The sequence below is a fragment of the Hyla sarda genome, chromosome 6, assembly GCF_029499605.1.
Source record: "Hyla sarda isolate aHylSar1 chromosome 6, aHylSar1.hap1, whole genome shotgun sequence".
In the NCBI taxonomy this organism is placed as follows: Eukaryota; Metazoa; Chordata; class Amphibia; order Anura; family Hylidae; genus Hyla; species Hyla sarda.
This window is the reverse complement of record NC_079194.1, coordinates 107,215,625-107,235,332: the sequence shown is the minus strand read 5'-3', so window position 1 is coordinate 107,235,332 and position 19,708 is coordinate 107,215,625. Positions and strand designations below refer to the sequence as shown.

The following is a 19,708-nucleotide window of genomic DNA, read 5'->3' as shown; positions in this document are numbered from 1 at the left end:
ACATTTCAGGATGAAAGCCGGGTTATCGGGGACCTCCTAGACTATTGCCTCCACAAGAAAGTGCCCACTCGGGTGCGCAAGGCCCACGGGGACTTCGAATTGAAGCGTTTGTGGCGGCAGAGGAATCGCCTGTTCCTGCACAAGGGTCTGGTTTACCGAAATTCCTTGGACCCAGTTTCCGGAGACCGCATACACCAGATTGTGGTTCCCAGAAGAGATGCAGCCATGGTCCTGAATGCCTATCATGATCAATCCGGACACTTCGGGGTCCATAAGACAGAGATCACCATCAGAAGGAGATTCTACTGGATTGGGATGCGGGGAGACTTCGAGAAATGGTGTGCCGAGTGCTCCGTGGGCAACGTGATAAAGAACCCCAGGAGGGATGCAAGAGCCCCTTTGCATCCCATCTGTATAGAAAGGCAGAATCAAATGGTTGCTTTGGATCATGTGAAGCTGGCCCCCACTCGATCTGGCTACTGTCATGCTCTAACTATGGTGGATCATTATTCCAAGTGGGTGGTTGTGGTCCCTGTCAAGGATGTTACTGCCAAGACTGCTGCTCAGCTCTTCTATCGACATTGGATCCAACCTCTGGGGTGTCCCGAATCGGTCCTCACGGATCGGGGAACCGCCTTTGAAGCCCAGTTGTTCCAGGAACGTTGCCAATTGCACGATTGCAAGAAGCTCCGGACAACGGCCTACCATCCCCAAGGGAATGGGCTCTGCGAGAGGATCAATCAAGTGTTCATCCAGATGCTCAGAGCTGCCTCTGTCTCAAAGCACGAAGAGTGGCCTCAGCTGTTGCCTGAACTCCTAGAAATTTAAAACAACACTGTCCACTGCTCTACGGGGAATACACCCTTTTTCTTGATGATGGGCCGACATGGCCAATTGCCAAGGGATCGAACCTTCGGGCTACAGGCAACTTTCAACAATTCTCCTCAAGTTTCCCAAGGTTGGGTGTCAGAGCATCAACGAAGAATTGAGGAAGCCAAGGACATTGTTGAGAAGAAAATGGGTGAAGTTCATGAACGTTAGCAGAAAGATTATAATCGACATGCTTCGGCTCAGCCCTTGCAGCTTGAAGATAAAGTGTGGCTCAGAAAATTTCCTAGAACCCATAAATTGGACTCCTTGTGGGAAACGGAGCCATACACCATTACTGCGGTTCCTTATCCTGAAACGGACGTGTACGAGATACAAAAAGACCGGTTCGAGCCACAGGTGGTTCACCGTAATAGGATAAAAGTATGCCTGAAAGAGAACCCCTCAGTTCAACCGAAGATGTTGCTTCCGTTTCCAGCCCTTCAGTCCCTTGGGGACTGAAGTTCTTGAAGAATCATCAAGTGAAGGAACTCCTGATGACTCGGAGGTGGTGTTGCGGTGGTCTCAAAAAAACTACACAGGGCAAACTACCCATAAGGTACCAGGACTCACATTTAGTACCTGCACACATAGTACCTTTGATAACCCACTTCAATGTTCTGCCAATTACTTTTCAGTACTCTAGATTACTAACTTAAATGTACTACCTCAAGTTTCTCTAGTACATACATCAAAATAAATATCTCACTTAAGAAAACACATATTGTAGCATATTGATACCCAATTCCTGCCACTGTTAGGTACACTTCTTCTTCTCTTCCATTGCGTGTGTGAGATGCTCTGCCTGGCCAGTAGGTGCTCTTGCTAATACAGAATTAAACACGTAATTCTAAGAATAACCTAGTTAGGTTGTTTTGAAAGTTCTCTAGGGGTAAGTAGCATGTAGCCGATAGACCCTAGCAGCCACCCTTACTGTGACCTAGCTTCCGGCTAGCCAGTATAACCTTATGTGTACTTACAGGTAACTTATTGTTGGCAAAAAAGATAAAATGTGTGAGATAATAAAATTGTTTAGTCAGCTTAACGCTTAAAGTATATAGAGCTGAACTAATGTCTAGATAGTCTCATGTATAGAGAGTTATATTAATGTTCAGTTTAGCCTCCAAGAATGTGTAGAGAGCTTATAAAAATGTCTTAGGAGCTAGCAACTATATGTCAGATAGCTGCCTAGTTGTCCAGTAAGATTAGAATGTATAGTAAGTTTAATGAAAATGTCTAAGAAGCTAGAAACTAAAGGGTAGATAGCTTCAATAATGTCTAGATAGCATTCATGTCTAGATAGCACCAATGTCTAGATAGATTTCTAATTGTCTAGTCCAGATACTAGTAAGAGTATCAGAGAATGTAAATGTGTTCAATGTTTACTTAGGATGTATAGCAAAGTTATAGATCATCCTACCCTTGTCCTAGTCCCTCTGTCTTAGGGGACAGGTGTCGAGGTCGACTTATCTTAAGTAAGGGGGTTTGTGGTATCCCGGTACTGTATCCTATCCGGTACCTGTGTATATGGGTCCCCTTAACCAGAGTCCCTAGGACGTCGAGGTCCCCATTGTCTAGTTCACCCCTGGTCCCCTCTCATCCAGATAGTTATTGCACTAATAGCTACTTAGGAAGCATGCAAATATTGCATTCATGCCTATATATACATATAGTTAATTACCTGTCCATAGCGTAGCAATGAAGTGCAGTACCTCTTGGTTCCTTTTTGTTCGGCGGTCTTTCTTCTGGAAATATATAGACACATTGTGATAGGAATTGAATATCGTTTGTGAATATGTTATGTTGGGAGTTTAGTACAAAAATGGGCAATGAAGTGGGTACCACCACCTTACATCTCTAAAAAAGTCCTGACAATTAGGAGTAATATAGTCATATTATCCTTATAATTTTTTTTATATTACTTTTATAAATTCTTATTCAATTAATTTTGTATATTTTTATTGTTTATTATTTATTATTTTCTATTTATTCATTAGCTTTTTATTAATATTTTTCATTTGTTATTTTTTATTTATAGATTTGACCCCTTTTTCTTTTTATTATATTTATTATTTATTTATAATAATTACTTTATCCTTTATAGATATGCTCATGCATTGAATGGCCCACCTTTATAAAACAGTTTTATCTGTTTATTTTTGTTATGCACGGGTGGATCGATCATCATTTGCATTCCTCTGATGACCGGGCCTCCGTTTCCTGGATTTCACTGACAATGTTAGCGTCAGTCTTAGCATGGGGAACGGATGACAGATCCGGATCGGAGTGAGCAGGCATGTGACTATGGACATGTGATGTTGTCATGTAGCCGATCATGTGATACTACGTCATTGAAATTAGTTGCACAGGCACAGTGTGATTTTCACACGCTGCGGGTGCCATTACAACTATACAGAGTCGGTAAGCGTCCTTCTCCTTACTATATGTAAATATTGAATACACAGTTGTTTCTTGTTATGTATAATTGATGTGATTAATATGGACCTTTATTATTCAAGCATTTTCCCTTTTTAGGGTATGTTCACACATACAGGATCCTGTGCAGATTTGATGCACAGGATTTGTAACTGCCTAATAGAAGCTGTGCTCAGTCATTTAGTTTACATTGAAATCTGCAGCAGAAAATCCTGTGCATCAAATCTACCTATATGTGAACGTACCCTTAAAACACTTAGGGTATGTTCACACTGAGGAATTGGGGCGGAAATCAAGCAGAAATTTTCAGCCTCAAAATATTGTTACTTTTCCACAAGAACTCACAGAGATTTCTCGCGGAATTTTGCGCGGAATTAGGGCTGAATTGGCGTGAAAATCACGTGGAATTCGCGCGGAAATGCAGGTTTCATGTGGAGGAGGAGTATCAAGTAATTCTGTTCATAAATTTTTTTTTTTTTTCATGCGGAAATTCCGTGCCAATTCCGCGTGGAAATGCTTCTGACTGAAAAAAATATATAACATTGATCTCTATTGGAGAATGACGCTGATTCCGCCTGAAAGAAAGAACTTGTTCTTTCTTCAAGCAGGACAGACTTCCTCGTCAAAATTCTGCTTGAGGAAATTCCTCAGTGTGAACTGAGGGGCAGAAATTCTGTACAACTATGGGGTTTTCACTGCTGAATGATTTGGAGAGGAAAAAACGAGCAGATTACTCGTGGAAATTCCTCTCCAATTCCTCAGTGTGAACATACCCTTATTGAACACTGTATTTTATATGAGCACGAGATATTTATATATTGATGATAATATGATGAACTTTTTGCACTTAATGAATATTATTGTTTACACTTAATAAGCACTTTATGAGATAAACTGTTTATACTTGATGAGTACCTTATTTTGCATATTTAAGAAGCACTTGGATTTGGTATTTAAACCCCCTAACAATGTGTGTCACTAAGCTTGAAAATGGCTCCATAGAGAGGAAAAAAGGGGAGTCAATAAAACTTAGCTTTTAATATGTTCCTAAAAGATGATACACATAGAGTGAATGTACTGTGGAGCCAGACTAGTTTAGTCCTTCCACCATAAAGACACAATAGTCAATATAGACTCACTGTTAAACACAATGGGTACCAAGTGATATGATGTATCATTGGCTATACCAGAAATTAAGTCCCTTATTGCTTATAACTGTTAAAATAATATTATGATAGCTTGATGAATACTGACTAAAAAGGAATTACCAATGAGAAAAACACAATGCTGTATTGTCTGAATAAATCTACCAAAACTCTCATTCAGGTCATAAGTGAGTGTATTGTAGATATAGTGTGTTGGAAGTATGACTACTGAGCATTGTGACATCATTGAGGCCAATAAATAAGGTTAACTCCCTATGATGGTAAAAGCAGGGAGGGAGAAAAGGGAATGGCAGAAGGACAAATGTAGGAGACCGAGAAGGTAGAGACAGAGTATGAGGTAGGTTGAATAACTGACAGGGGACTTAGGTCACCTCCTAGTAAACAGGGTGGAGCGTCAGATAGCAGGGGCCTAAGGAGCCTGAAATTCATTCTGCGCTGGCTCTAGACTAGTCCCTAATCCTAGGCACAGTGGCCATCCTAAAAAGGGCAATCACGCTCTGGAACCTAGCCTTGAAAACCCTATTAGTCCCTGGTCACAAGGGGCTGTAACATCTCTTGAGCTGACTGCAGCCCCACTCACTACATATCCAGCACCCCTAAAAAGAGCATCCCCTGTCAGTGGGTCTATATAAAACTCGTAAAGCAGAGTTGTTCATTCAAAACTCTCGGTGTAACTGTATCTAATATATAGATCCATCGTGCTTCTCATCGTAGCAGCATGTTGTCCGGATCCCCCTCCCCACATGGGCTGAGGGATGAATATTTCCTATCTCAAAGAAACTCAAATGTTTAGCATCTCCGTCATGTGCTTTAATGATATGTCTAGAGATTGCGGTATCTAGTTTCTTACGTCACCGACTTGGCTCCATAGAGAGCAGGAACGTTACTTGACTTGATATGATGGAATAAATACACATTTGCTGGAACTGGAGTGCTGCCTTCTTTTTTGCATATCTAGATAGAAACATAGATAGACATGAGATAGATGTTGGAGGTATAAGGTGATAGATAGATAGATACAAACACGAGAAAATAACTGCAGCACTCCAAGGTAGTGATCAAGGTGAATAGCGTTTATTCCATCCAGAAACACATGACAATGCTTCAGCTGCAACAATGCAGCCTTTCTCAATCTTGAGAAAGGCTGCATTGTAGCAGCTGAAATGTTGAGGGCCCGTGGCCAGGGGTTCCCGCTCTGACGTGCACCCAGCATATATTCATCATTAGGAGTGCTCCTACCTTCTTTCGTTTTTAGATAGATAGGCACAAAGCAGCAGCACTCTAGGTAGGGTGGAGTTTCAGATTGAATCAGCAAGTGGGTGAAGGCAAAGAAAGGGATGAGGTCCACTTACTCCAAGTAAGGTTACGTTCACATGGGCAAATCTCTATACGGAAAATTTCTGTGTGGACATTCCACTGACAGCAGATCACCGACAGAACATACCAGCGCTCGGAGTGCTCGGAAATTTGCCATCTCATAGACTGCAATGCAATTTTCGAGCAGATTCTGCAAGGACAGGACAATTCTTTCTGCAGACGCCAGAATCTGAAACATCTGCCGCAGAAATTCTGCCATGTGAACAGTGCAGCAGAAACCCATTGAAATCAATGGGACACCTGCTACTTCAGAATGTCTATACGGAATTCCGCACGGAAATTCCATTGTGTGAACATAGCCCAATACAAAAAAAGGAATTCAATTCAGCACTTCCATAAGGTATAAAAAAAAACATGAAAAAAATGAAAAAGTTTATTCCATCTTATTGTGAACAGCAGCAACATTTCAACTCTCTTCAGAATCTTTTCCTAAGACTCTGAAGAGAGTCAACACATTGCTGCTGTTCACATTATGATGGAATAAAATTATTTTCACGTTTTTTCACCTTATGAATGCGCTGCATTAAATTCCTTTCTTTTTTTAAGACAGATAGATCACATAAATAACTAACGGATAGGCAGAAAAATTGTTTCCCAAGTCTCTAGTCATTATTATCCCACAGTGGTGTCAGATAATGAGTCAAAGTGTAGAGGTGACAAGGTTATAAGGAAATCCCCTTCTTATCTGCCACCAGGCTCCACCATTCTATTAACACCATAACTTAAATGAGGTCACCACTTCCATCTACTCACAATTACTAGGCCTCCTGCAATGCACCTTCACAGTGAGGTGCAAAAACTGCCTCCAGTGTAAATGAGAATTCTCTATGCAATTGTTACAAATATTAATTTAATAAAATAGGATAATGCTGATTTTTTTTTTTTTTTTTTTTTTTTTTTACAACAAATGTCAAGAGGTTTCCAAGATCTAGATATTTTGAAACATCTTTGTTTCAGTTCAGGAGAACTGTCTTTAGAGAGACGACTGACTGTAAAATATAATCCATTTTTGTAGTAGTATGCAGTATTTTTATGGGAATTTATAATTTTTTTGTGTAATTGTTTTATAGATCTTCCCTTTCCCATAATAATATTGTTTAATAAATGTTCCTCTCTTACCCTTTTGCACCCAACCAGGATGGTCACGCCATGGGGTGAATTCATACACCCACCCCCGTATACCAGTATATGGTATGAAAGTTGTTTTCCTATAAGGTCCCTTGTGACTATAGGGGAATGTTGATGTAACAGTTGGACGTGAGGGGGCTCAAAGGTCATTCTGCCTATGACCTCTAGAATCAATGGCATATGGTAAGTAGAGGACTGTGTTGAAGATTTTACATTAGAGCTTCAAGATGAGTTTTAAGAAGTGGTCCCATAATTAGGTAATAAGTCAGCTGTCTGGAACACAATGTCCATATAATCCAAAGGATGGATTGGGAGCATATAAATTGTCCCACAGCCACAATGTACACATGCAGTCACCTCAGAGTAGAGGACTCTTGGCTGCGGTTAAAAGGGAGCAAGGTCATTCTCAAAGAAAGTGAACACAATGGTGGTCATGCAGGTGCACTACCAGTCCAATAACTCCTTGCCATTTTCATGATCCGTCAGGGTCCCAGCAATTGGATCCCCAGTGAGTATACATATATCCAATGAAAAATGTTTTTTGATGGGCAAACCCTTTCAAGGCCTTTGAACAATTTTAAAAACTTTTTGTGGACAAATAGATTTTCAGATAAAAAAAGCAAATCTTTAAATTACAATTTTGAATAACCATTAAAAAAAAAGATCTAATTGTAAGTTTAAAGATTGATTTATTATTCTTTGAATAATTTGTTAATGTTATTTTTGTTATAATTTATTAGATCACACAGTTAAAGCAGACTCCGTTTTGATGGATACATGATGTCAGAAACATAAATCTCCAAATATCTGAAATAACTGGGGAAGCAGTGACAAGACTATTATGTAAATTGGATGCAATACAAATAAATGGTATACACTGAAATAAATCATATAAAAAGAACCTATAACCAGATCAATCTCTTTATAGAAGGTAATATATTGATGCCTTATTTATTGAACAAACATGGGTGGGAGTACAGGTCCTGTATGGTGAGCAATAGAACTTTCTGTACTGATTGCCTAAAAGGGTTAAAGGGGTACTCCGGCGCTAAGACATCTTATCCCCTATCCAAAGGATAGGGGATAAGATGCCTGATCGCGGGGGTCCCGCCGCTCGGGACCCCCGTGATCTTTCACGCAGCATCCCGTTACCATCAGCCCCTGGAGCATGTTCTCTGCGGGTCTGATGACTGCCGATCACAGGGCCGAAACTGTGTTACAGAATGAAAATGGATATTATGGAAGTTCTGGTACAGAATTAATTTGGCTTCCATCCACATAAGCAATGGATTTTTGTGGAAAACATACCATTAAAGGGGTACTCCGCCCCTAGACATCTTATTCCCTATCCAAAGGATAGGGGATAAGATGTCAGATCGCCGCGGTCCCGCTGCTGGGGAGCCCTGGGATCCCCGCTGCGGCACTGCGCTATCATTACAGCACAGAGCGAGTTCGCTCTGCACGTAATGACGGGCAATACAGGGGCTGGAGCATCGTTACGTCACGGCTCCGCTTCTCGTGATGTCATGGCCCGCCCCTTTCAATACACGTCTATGGGATGGGGGCGTGGCGGTCATCATGCCCCCTGCCATAGACTTGTCACAAGGGGCGGAGCCATGATGTCACGCTGCTCCGTCCCCTGTATCGCCTGTCATTACGCACAGAGCGAACTCCCAGGGCTCCCCAGCAGCGGGACCGCGGCGATATGACATCTTATCCCCTATCCTTTGGATAGGGGATAAGATGTCTAGGGGCGGAGTACCCCTTTAAAGGGCATCATTCAAAGGTCTACTCCAGTATTTTTTTCCCCCTACAGAAAACACTGAAGTTGTATGGCAAACAGCGTAGCTGCAATTTTAGGCCTGTCCTTAGATAACCTTATTATGAATAAAGATGAATTCCTTTAGACAACCCTATTAAATTATGAGAATGTAATAAAAAGACATGTTCCGCTCATCGAGAGCAGGGGGTTACTGCAAAGAGCAAGCCTCGCTGTTGAAGGCCTATGTTGCTTCTGCAATACATGGGCTGGCCAATATGGTTACCAGAGGCTTCAATTCTTCACAATCAGGCCATCATTGGTAGACTTTAGACAATAAAACATTCTCATACTGCTGTACATATCCTAATAGTGAATTCAGAATTAAAGGAGTGGCTAAACACCCAGAAATGTTTAGAGGCCCCATTTTAAAAAGAACTTTGTTTGTTCCGGGGCACTTTTCATACATGAGCAGACACACCAATCACCTCCACAAGGGAGGGACACGCCCCCCTTCCCCAGAGAGGATTTCTAACACTGTGAGCTAATAAAAAGAGGGATTTTTTTAATCATAAATATAGGTGATAGAGGCATAAAAATGACATGTACATGATCTGGATTAGATACTGAGTAATAGTATTATTAAAAAAATTTGTGGGATCTGACAGGTACGCTTTAAACTTTATGAGGTAAAACTCTAACATGAGGTGCCCACAAACACAAGATACAAGAACAAGATATACAAGCAATAATAAAAATGTACTATAAACAAAAACACTACTGTGACTCACATTACTGTGACTCACAGTACAGGGTTAATCTGCCCAGTGATGTTACAGTACAAGATTAACATACACAGTGATGTCACAGTACAGGGATAATTTGCACAGTGATGTCACTGTACAGTCAGTACTAATACTGTAATTGTGCTGTGCATTTGGGCGATAATAGGGCATAGCATGGGCCAGCTGGCCAGGGCACAGTAGATATTAACATTGTTAATTTTATAACCTTATAGTTACCCTTCTTGTGTTTACCGTTTGCTGCTGCAAAACAATTGAGGCACTGGAGATTGCGTGTATGGAGCCGAGCCGTGTCTGACGGACGCACTTGAAGCAGGCAGCCATCACTGATGGTTGGGTCACATCACAGCAGGATGAGGCATCTCCTTCTTCTTTGTCCCCTGTGCTCCTCTCTGGTGAGCAGCCAAGGGCAGGGTAAGGACGTACTCAACAATGCTGCATGTGGCATACTCGCTTCTCTTAAAGTGACAGAGGGGTTTATGTACTTGTTTGTTTGGGAGCCTGAGCAAGGCCCTCATCAGCGCAAGGCCTTAGGCAGCAGCCTAAGTGGCCTAGTAGAAGAGCCGTCTATTTCAGTAGGGGTCCAAGCTTACCAACCCTCACCGATCAGATAAGTATCCCTTATCCTATGGACAGGCAATAACTTTGATAGTGGGATAAGCTCTTTAATAGACAGGGCCTCTGCCTAGGATCCTCATGCTTAGTTCAGTTCTGCTGTTGAAGTTCTGCAAGAAGAAAAGGATACAATTCATGCGATGTGTTCAAAGCCCATGTGTTGCATTTGCTCAGGATTGCCATGTTGAAGTTTGTTCAGAACTATCCAGTATGAAACTCAACATCTGGAGGAAAAAACTTTTTCATACTCTTATTTGGCTAAACAATATTAAACACACCTGACAAGTAAGTACAAAGAAAAGTTTAGATTATGCAAATTTAGATGAAAGCATTTAATATTGTAAGTGTAAAGCAATTTGGCATGGAAGGATTATTGCGTTAATTGCCAATAAAAGCTATTTTTTTATATCATAAATGTAGCCCAGGCTCTTAGGTACAAGACTATTATCCTATTCTTTTTTTTTTTTTTTTTTTTTGTCATTATGGAATATTTGACATTAATGTTGAAAACTTACAGAAAAATAGCAGAGGTGCTGACTTACACTGGAGAAACAATATAATCAAAGTAAAAAAAAGATACCAAGAAAGGCCCAGGGACAATTTCATTACAAAATGAGCAAAGGTTGCCCTCTAGAGGAAATATACAGAATTGCATCTCCATTTCGTTCACAACTAAAAGCTCTGATTAGGAAGCTATTATAGCAGGATACAGCATTATAAATAATTTCCTATCTTATTATTAAAATCAGTCCCCTTAGAAGCAGCAGTAATTTTGATACCATGTCTACTGAGACATAAATTCTCTACATAGACCCTGCATAGAACACAGGAACATTTTTAGAAGCCTGTATTCCATGAGTCTCACAGCTGACACCTTTTCAATAGGACACAGACTATGCTATAAAGCACCTAAATGTTATTGTTGACCCTGCCAGACAGCCACATGGTAGAAATTTGGATAATTTATTTAAAAAAATTACCAATAAGGCTGTTCCATAATGTGATGAAGTAGCCCCAAAACAGAACTTCCTTGTAAGGTCTATTGCTGGTAGACCCTCATACCAGTATTTCTCAACCAGGTCTTCAGCTTTTGCAAAACTACAACTCTCAGCCAAAGGCTGTCTGGGCATGCTGGGGATTGTAGTTTTGCAAGAGCTCGAGGCCCAATGGTTGGCAAACACTGTGTTATACCATAAAAGGGATACTCCGCCCTTAGACATCTTATTCCTTATTAAAAGTAAAGGATAAGATGTCTGATTGCAGGGTTCCTGCTACTGGGATCCCCACAATTTCCGTGTAGCACTCGGTGTTCTGAACAAAATGCTGGGTCTGGGCGGCCCTTTGCCTCAAAACTCCTTGAAAAACATGTCTGCTTTGAGCTGTCCTTCCACCTCTCATCAAACTCACTTCTCAACCACCTGTTATCTTGTTTGCTTCCCTCACCACACCACCAAAACTGTTCTAAACAGGGTAGCTAATGAACTGCTGACTGTCAAAGCCACAAACCAATATTCTGTTCTTCTTCTACTTAACCTCTCTACCTTTGAAGGAATTTGGGGGCCCCAAGCAAAATAGACATGGAGGCCCAGACCTCTTCCCTCCACCCCCTCCGCACCTTACACACGCAAAGCCTACAAAGCCTCTGAAATGCAAAACACTCTGTGCCCCTCATGTATAATAATAATGCCCCCACATATAATAATTATAACCCGTCCTGTTCCCCCCACATAATAATAATGCTTTCTGTCCTGTGCCCCTTGCATATAATAACCCCTGTCCTGTGCTCCTCACATATGATGCCCCCGTCATGTTCCCCTCATATATAATGCCCCCTGTCCTGCCCCCTCAGAGGCATTATATGTGACAGGGGTTATTATAAGTGAGGGGCACTTATCAGGGGGGCATTATATGTGAGGGGCACATGTCAGGGGGGCATTAAAAGTCATGGGCACATATAATGCCCCCTGTCATGTGCCCTCCATATATAATACCCCCTGTTCTGTGCCCACCACATATAATGCCCCCCTGACATGTGCCCCTCACTTATAATAACCCCTGTCCTGTGCGCCTCACATATAATGCCCCACTTGACATGTGCCCCTGACTTATAATTCCCCCCCTGTTATTTGACCCTCACTTATAATTTGCCCTTTTCTGTGCATGCCACTCCCACCCTGAATTTAATAATTCTCTTGTACCATAACGCCCGAGCAGCTCTCTGCAGCTGTCAGCTTTCTCACATGCTGCCCCGTTCTTGCAGTGTGAGCCACGGGGCATGATCTCCGGGCGCCAGCTTGATGGTGTGATGTCATCACGCCGGCCTGCCGTGGATGGCTCCCGCTCCACCATGTTATAGGACAGGAGGGGCAACAATCTCGGGGGGGGGGGCCTGGATCCGCCACTGACCGGAGGTCGAGCGGCTTTAATCTCTGCCTCCCATCCAGCTTCAGGTTCTTGCATTGCTTGCCCGGCCGGCCGACAGGGCGAGCTGCTGAACTGGCATAGGGGCAGGAGGACGGCCCGGTAGAACAAGCACAGGCTCTGCTCGGGGCCCCCAAGCAATTGCTTGGTTTGCCTGTCCTGTAGTGACAGACTTGCCTATGCCTTTGACAGAATCAACCATTGCCTCCTGCTACACACTCTCTCATCTCTAACCATCAAAAATCTAGTCCTCTCCAGGAGCATCTCCCACTCACACACCACCTCCTCACCTCTCCTTCTCACTGTTGGAGTGTCCAAGGCTCTGGCCTGGGATACCTACTCTTTTCTGGCTATACTCTTGGTCTAGGAAAGATTATAGAATCTCATGGATTCAAGTACTACTTCTTTGTTTACAACTTGCAAATCTACCTCTCTGGTACAAATGTCACCTCCCTCCTACCCAAAATCCCAGATTGTCTGTCTGCTATATCTTTTTTCTTTTCTTCCCACTTTCTCAAACTCAGCATGAAGAAAATGGAATTCATCATCTTTCCCCTCTCTTGCTTCACCTCCCCCCATACCTCACTCGATCTGTCAATCACAGTCAATATCTCCTCTCTCTTCCCAGTCCCACAAGTCTACTGCCTTGGGGTCACCTTTGATTCAGTGCTGTCTTTTAAACTGCACATCCAGACCCTAACCACCTCCTGTCACCTTAACCTTTTTTTTCGAATTCGCACATTCCTCAACTTTGACTCAAGAAAACTATTAGTAAATGCCCTTATCATCATTGACTTTGACTACTGCAACAACCTCCTCTGTGGCCTTCCATTAAATAATCTTGCTTCCCTCCAATCCATCCTGAACTCTGCTGCTTGGCTAATCCACTTGTCTCCTCCCTTCTCCTCTGGCTCTCCCCTCCCAGCTACCTATTGCCCATCAAATTCAGTTTAAACTGTTCCCCATGACAATCAAGGCCGTCTTCAACCTATCTCCTCCATACATCTCTGACCCAATCTCCTGACACTGACCCTCACATAATCTCGATCCTCTCAAGACCTCTGCCTGTGCTCTCCTCTTGTCTGCACTTCCCCGACTCCAAACTTCCCCTATGCTTATCCCATACACTGAAACTCTCTACCCCAACACATCCAGCTCTTGCCTACCATCAAGACCTTCAACCTGAAGAACCATCACTTCAAACAAGCCTTTGACCTACAATAATCCTGCTGCCACTGAACTATGAACTGCTATTTACCGACCTGCTCATAGATGATCTACTGTCTGACTCGCCTACTTTTTCCCCTCCCTCTCTCTTCTGCCATATCAATATGCAATTTACTATGTGTCACTTTCACTGTACCTGCATTTATGTCATGTATTTTAACTCTTATCAAATGTAAAGTACCCTGGAACCAAGTTTACACATCCAGAAACTTACTTTAAGAAACATAACTACTGAATAAATATCAGGAGAAAGTGTAATATACTATGTAAGTCTTCTATTGTATATTCAAAAAGTGCAGATAAATAATTCAGATCACACTCTGTATAGTTTGATGCATCTCTTTATTAATAGTATAAAGTATAAAGACATTTTATTACAAAGTACCCTGAAGGTTACAAAACCTGTTACTCTACATAGCGAGTGGCTTTATTGGCAATTTTGGCAAAGTTAACCACAAACTTGTGCAGCATTCAGCAATAGTTTTGCCTCCAAACTGTCAAAAACCACAAAAGAACTGACAAACTCCAGTACTGGCAAATGGGATCTGTCATAAGTTGCCGCAACACAACCATGGCTTCTATCAGAAGCAACAAAAAATAAGTGAACAGAGCCTAACTTAAACCCTAAGCTAGCATACTAGTACAAGTTTTTATCCCCCTAACTACAGGATCGGGGATAAGTGTCTGATTGAGGGATGTCTGACCGCTAAGACTTCTTGCAGTCTAGAGAACAGGGGCCAGACTCTCCCTGTGGAAGAAGAGGTGGGTTTGGCACATGCTCCATCAATTCTCTTTGGGAGAGCCAGAGATACCGGAGTACAGTGCTTGTGTATTTTGGTAGCATCCATAGTGCACAGAGCGTGTGCCAAATTCTCCATTTCATGCACTTGGAGATCCAGGCCCTGTTCTGAAGATCATGGGGGTCTCAACAACCAGAACTCCTGTGATCAGACACTTATCCCCTATCCTGTAGATGGAGTTTCCCTTTTACACAGATATTAAAACCCCAATATGTACCTAGTCTGCGGATAGGGGATACGTTTTAAAGTACTGGAGTGCACCTTTAAGACCGCAAGACCCAGCCTGATACGGGTCTGATTACCCAAACTGACAGCTGTAATTTCAGGCCATTAAAAACACGATTGAGCCAGGTTTTAGGCTATTGTGAACCTAGCCTAAATGTTTACCAAGGAAAGGGAATCCATTGCAGTTACTCTGATTTCTGCTATGGATTTGTCCCATTTTGTGTACCTGTTGTGGTTTCTGTGTTAATAAGTAACTTATCACTTCTTTAATGTACCTTTTTGAAATGTGTGGTGGAAACAATGTCCACCATATTTGCATTGAAGACAATGGGAAGGGAATTTTAAATGCATTTTGGCCTTTGGTTTACAATGTAATCTGTTTAAAAAATACAAAGGCCTAGACTTACCAATGGTTGCTACGATCAAATCTAGACAGTTTCTGTCCTTAGGCAAATTGGTTAATCTGGGCCATAGTGTGAACAAAGCCTAGTCAAAATGTTAATATACATACAATTCCAATATGAAAAATGTATTCAATAAAAGGAAAAAATATTTTATCTTTGCGCCCGCATATACAGTAAATGATGCATGATAATGTACAGGAAGGACTACTAAGCTCAGTTATACAATGGAGAGTATTACTAAGATTCCCATGTCTGCAGGCTTACAAAGGGGAGGTTAAGTAGGAGGTTTTGTTACCACAGGCTCTGACCCCCTTCAATAACTAAATTGTGGCCAGTCATGTAGTCTGAAGCTTCTGATGCCAAGTACACCACAGCAGCCTGCAGATCCGTCACTTGTGCCAGCCGGCCAGCAGGTATATCGGCCAACCAACGTGTTACTAGTGGCTTTAAGGCTTCTGAATGGATGAGTGGCGTGTCTACGATGCCCCTGCAAAAAAAAATAATAATAATAATAATAATTGGTTAAAACAAGGGTCCATACGGGCTAACTTATTGGCTTTGCTACTTCCCTGTATCTGTTTCTGAGTCTAGGTGGCTAAAAGACCCAATGCCATCCAAATAGCAGTAGGAACAGCATCTCTGAAGTACAAACTAGAGCTATAGCCTCATTTGGAAACCACTCATATTCATTTTCTTTTGTGCTCTACTTAATGCAAGCAAAATATTCTGCCTCCAAAAACTAAAACAACCCTGACACTAGCCCTGCAAGCAATGGTGCACATTCAACTTTTTTTTGGGCTTCAGCAAAAGCCAACAAAAAAGCATTTTCTGACTGGATCATATTATACCTAGTTTATGGCTCAAAATATGTCAAAGTATGTGTGGTAGCCCTTGGGGGATATAATACAGTGGGGGTGTTGCTTCGGTATTTGAGGGGTTAATTTAACCCCTGTCACTCGTGACGCCAGGGTGAGGGTTAATACGCTGAGGTAATTCTTCGGCCTATCACCACCCTTCCCAGAAATGATAGGTGCGTGCTTAAATGAATGAAGGTCCACAATAGGGATGAACTTGAACTTGCATAAACTTTACTGAAGTACTTGCGGTACATCCAATTAACAGCAAAAGTATTAGCAATACAGTCTCTATGTAGTACGGCAGTGATTGACAGATGCCGCGGACCATTAGCTTATCCAAGAGGTTATTAGAATTAGGAGTGATGCAGAGATCCGTCCAGATTTAGGGGTCTGCTTAGGTCCGGTGATCCTGCAGACTTAAGAGGGATTGAGATAAATCACAGTTTTGTAAGATGGCCGTTGCCGCAAGGCTTGGGCCTAGTCACTGCTGATGACAACTGCACAGATCCTCCTCTATCAGCAGCCCACGAGGAAAGAGAGCGCTTAATGGCCGCCGCTCCCTTATATGGGCAGGGCCGTTTTGGATTGGTCCGAGTCAGCTGTCACTCACCCTTACAAAGCATGGTGGGCGATCACCTGACTTACCCCAAAGGTCCTTGAACCATAAAACCGTAGAGTTTTGGAACGCATCACGTGACCCGCAGGTCCTGCGACGCTACAACAAGGTAAGTATACTTTACTTACATATTTACACATTGGATTTGAATAATTTTAACTATTTAAGGGGTGACAAGGGGCTAACTATAGATGAGGACCCCATCTGTAACAAGGGACTCTGACTTTGGGGACCTCACCACAAGGTAACGGATGCAATTTGATACCGGGATACCACATATGTGCCAAAAAAAACAGCCAAAAAAGGGTTTGACACTACCCCCACAAAAAGAATATATGTTGGTTCTAGGAGATGTTTTCCCATTAGAACTATGGTCATGTGAGGCAGAAGACATAAGTCATTTTACAGACCAAAAAAACATAGGCCCAGATTATTTTCTCCACAGCAACCAATAAGAGCTAACCTTTCATATTCTAACGAGCTCTGGTAAAAGAATCTCACTATAAAATAGCACATTTAATCTCCCCAAAGTGTGCCATAGAGGGATTCGGCCATCATCACTATATATGCGAATGTTCCAATGTGATGGGATCAAGGCTCCCAATAGATTGTGGGTAGTGTAAGTCACTTTTCTAGTTATACAGAATAGACTAAAATCCTCATTTTGTACTAGAAAGGGATTTGTTTGAGACATTGGAGGAAAACCTGCGTAGAGGAAAAACGGTGCAGTTGCTATGGACAATCAAATAGCTTCTTTCCTTTTTCAGAGGCCTTTTTAAAAATGAAAGACATCATCTGATTGTTTGCTATGGGCAACTGCACCACTCTACTTTTACACAGATTTTAATAAATCTCCCCCATTGACCTAAAATATAGACAAAAACAGACGACTGATTTGTTCTGAATTCAGCCGTTGGATTGAATTGCTAGAAATACCCTTTCAGAATAGGTAGAAAACAGGCAATAATAGAGTTCACATTCTGAAAGCAATAAATTCTAACAATAACTATATTCACAAGGGCATCTTGTTTAATGTCTATTTGAGATGCCAGAATTGTTGGTTGTTGTGTTTCACTTGATCTACCGGACAGGAAGTCTGCTGAGCGAGGCAAAATACATTCCCCTGTTATCACATCATCATTTACATCTCATTCCTTATTCCTGATTCCATTCTCTAAAGTACATTATGTAGTAAATGTATCGGAAAGTAAATATACATTTTACTACTGATCAGATCAATCAATGAAAATGGATGCATATATAAAGCCCTATGACATTTAAAGGGTTATTCCAGTAGCAGCAAATGCATAACCATAGGACATCCTGTCACTTACTGATCTGTAGGGATCCTATCACAATGACCCCTACCAGTCATTAAAACAAAGGGGTTAAGTGTTTTGTCTGCACAGCTCTGTGCCCATCTATGTTCTCTGCAAAGACTGTGGCCCTATAAAGTGTTCAAGATGGTGCTATTTTCCCTTACTTTTTACCTGAGACAACTGGATCCTCCACTGCTCTGCACCTCACTACACCAGCCTGTAGCTAGGCAGCGGCATGCTCATCTCTATAGGAGAAATCTTCCTTAGTGTGAATAGGCCCTAACACTTCTCTGACCAGGGCCAGGCCAACTAGCTTACACTGGTTTCAGCTCCCTAGGGAGAGAGGATTGGACTTTGGAGACTCAACCTTTAGAGCATTTTAGTAACTTCTAGCAGAAGTCCGTCTGAAGGAAGGTCATGCCACTCAAACCCTGATCCTTACATATTTACAGATTTCTGTTTACTGTCAAAGAAGGTAAGTAGTGATGCTATGTACTCACACTTGGTCCAGTGGGTGTAGGGGAAAATCCAAAATTCCAATTTTTTATACATGGGGAAATTCTCCTTAAAATCCGGGCCAGAGAGGTAGTTAGGAATGTCTTCACCTAGCGTAGATACTCACTGCCATTCGTTTGCCAGCCAGATTATGTGCTCTGTCCCCTCCACCCCCATTTATCGTCTATATTATAGACAGTCTGCAGATAATTCAGTTATATGGAGTATATACTGGCTTCTCAGAAATATCATTAAGTAACTTCTCCACAGTGTCCAGCCAATAGACAATTAATTTGCTGAAATGACCAAAACAAGTCCCGTACTCCCCTGCCCCCCAACCTCATTCCTCCTCCTCCCCTAAAGCAATAAGGGACACATTAAGTTTACTAAGCATATTATAAAGTTTGAGCGTCAGAATGGCTGGGAGGGGGAGTCACATTGCCTCACTGAGCCCCCAACCCCTGCAGCTTTGACAACCTTGATTAAAACAAAGATTTCCCATTTAAATGTACAAACAGCATTAACATCCCATTTTATTAATGAGACCCGGACACAATAAAACTCTAACACGTCAATTTCACCAGCGGCTGGCCTGGTTGGAACTGACACTGATTGGCGCTATCTCTTCTTCGCGTCATATTTGTGTTGTGTGCAATGTATAATTTCTGTAGCCCCAGAACAAATAAATTTACATATCTCCGCCGACAATGAAATTACATTTAACTTCCTATAGATGACAGTAACTAAAATCTGAACTGCCAATTGTAGTTCATTAGTGTGGCAGAGATGCTTTCCAAATGTTAATAAAAATTCCAACATGCTGATAAATTAGCGCTTCTAAGGAGCATGTGACACCCTGGTTAACATATTCAACCTCAATTATAATTCCCTTCAGCACCCTGTTATCTGAAACTTTCGCTGGCAATCAAAGGTGCTGTTTTTCAGCGGCCAATTTTCTAGATAATGTAGCTTATCAACACAGTGGGTAAACTTGCCAATGAAATCAAGCAGCACTGAACCACACACGCGCTAATTGCAATGCTTTTTTTATGCATATTTACAGCCTGTCATTTCAAAGAAATCAGTGGCCCATTTAGGCACCCGGTTAGCTGGGAGAAGTGACGCCTGCAAATGAAAATTAGCAAACAAACCTGTGACAAATATGAAATGAACAAATATATTAAAAGGAACGA

The 19,708-nt window shown here is 41.9% G+C and overlaps 1 protein-coding gene and 1 long non-coding RNA gene across 2 annotated transcripts in view; one reads left to right on the top strand and one right to left on the bottom strand.

Annotated features, from left to right (window-relative positions):
• The first annotated feature begins 4,700 nt into the window (after positions 1-4,700).
• On the top strand, positions 4,701-7,866 carry LOC130275691 (uncharacterized). The gene is made up of 3 exons (XR_008844872.1): positions 4,701-4,806; positions 6,984-7,157; positions 7,715-7,866. It is a non-coding gene; the product is annotated as an uncharacterized LOC130275691 (long non-coding RNA).
• A 6,272-nt stretch (positions 7,867-14,138) lies between these two features.
• Positions 14,139-19,708, bottom strand: part of LOC130277451 (uncharacterized) — a 110,472-nt gene continuing 104,902 nt past the window's right edge. Inside the window, exon 9 of the mRNA XM_056528123.1 lies at positions 14,139-15,715. Coding sequence (XP_056384098.1) covers positions 15,520-15,715 — 196 coding nt within the window. The 3' untranslated portion in view covers positions 14,139-15,519. The remainder of the gene's footprint in view (positions 15,716-19,708) is intronic.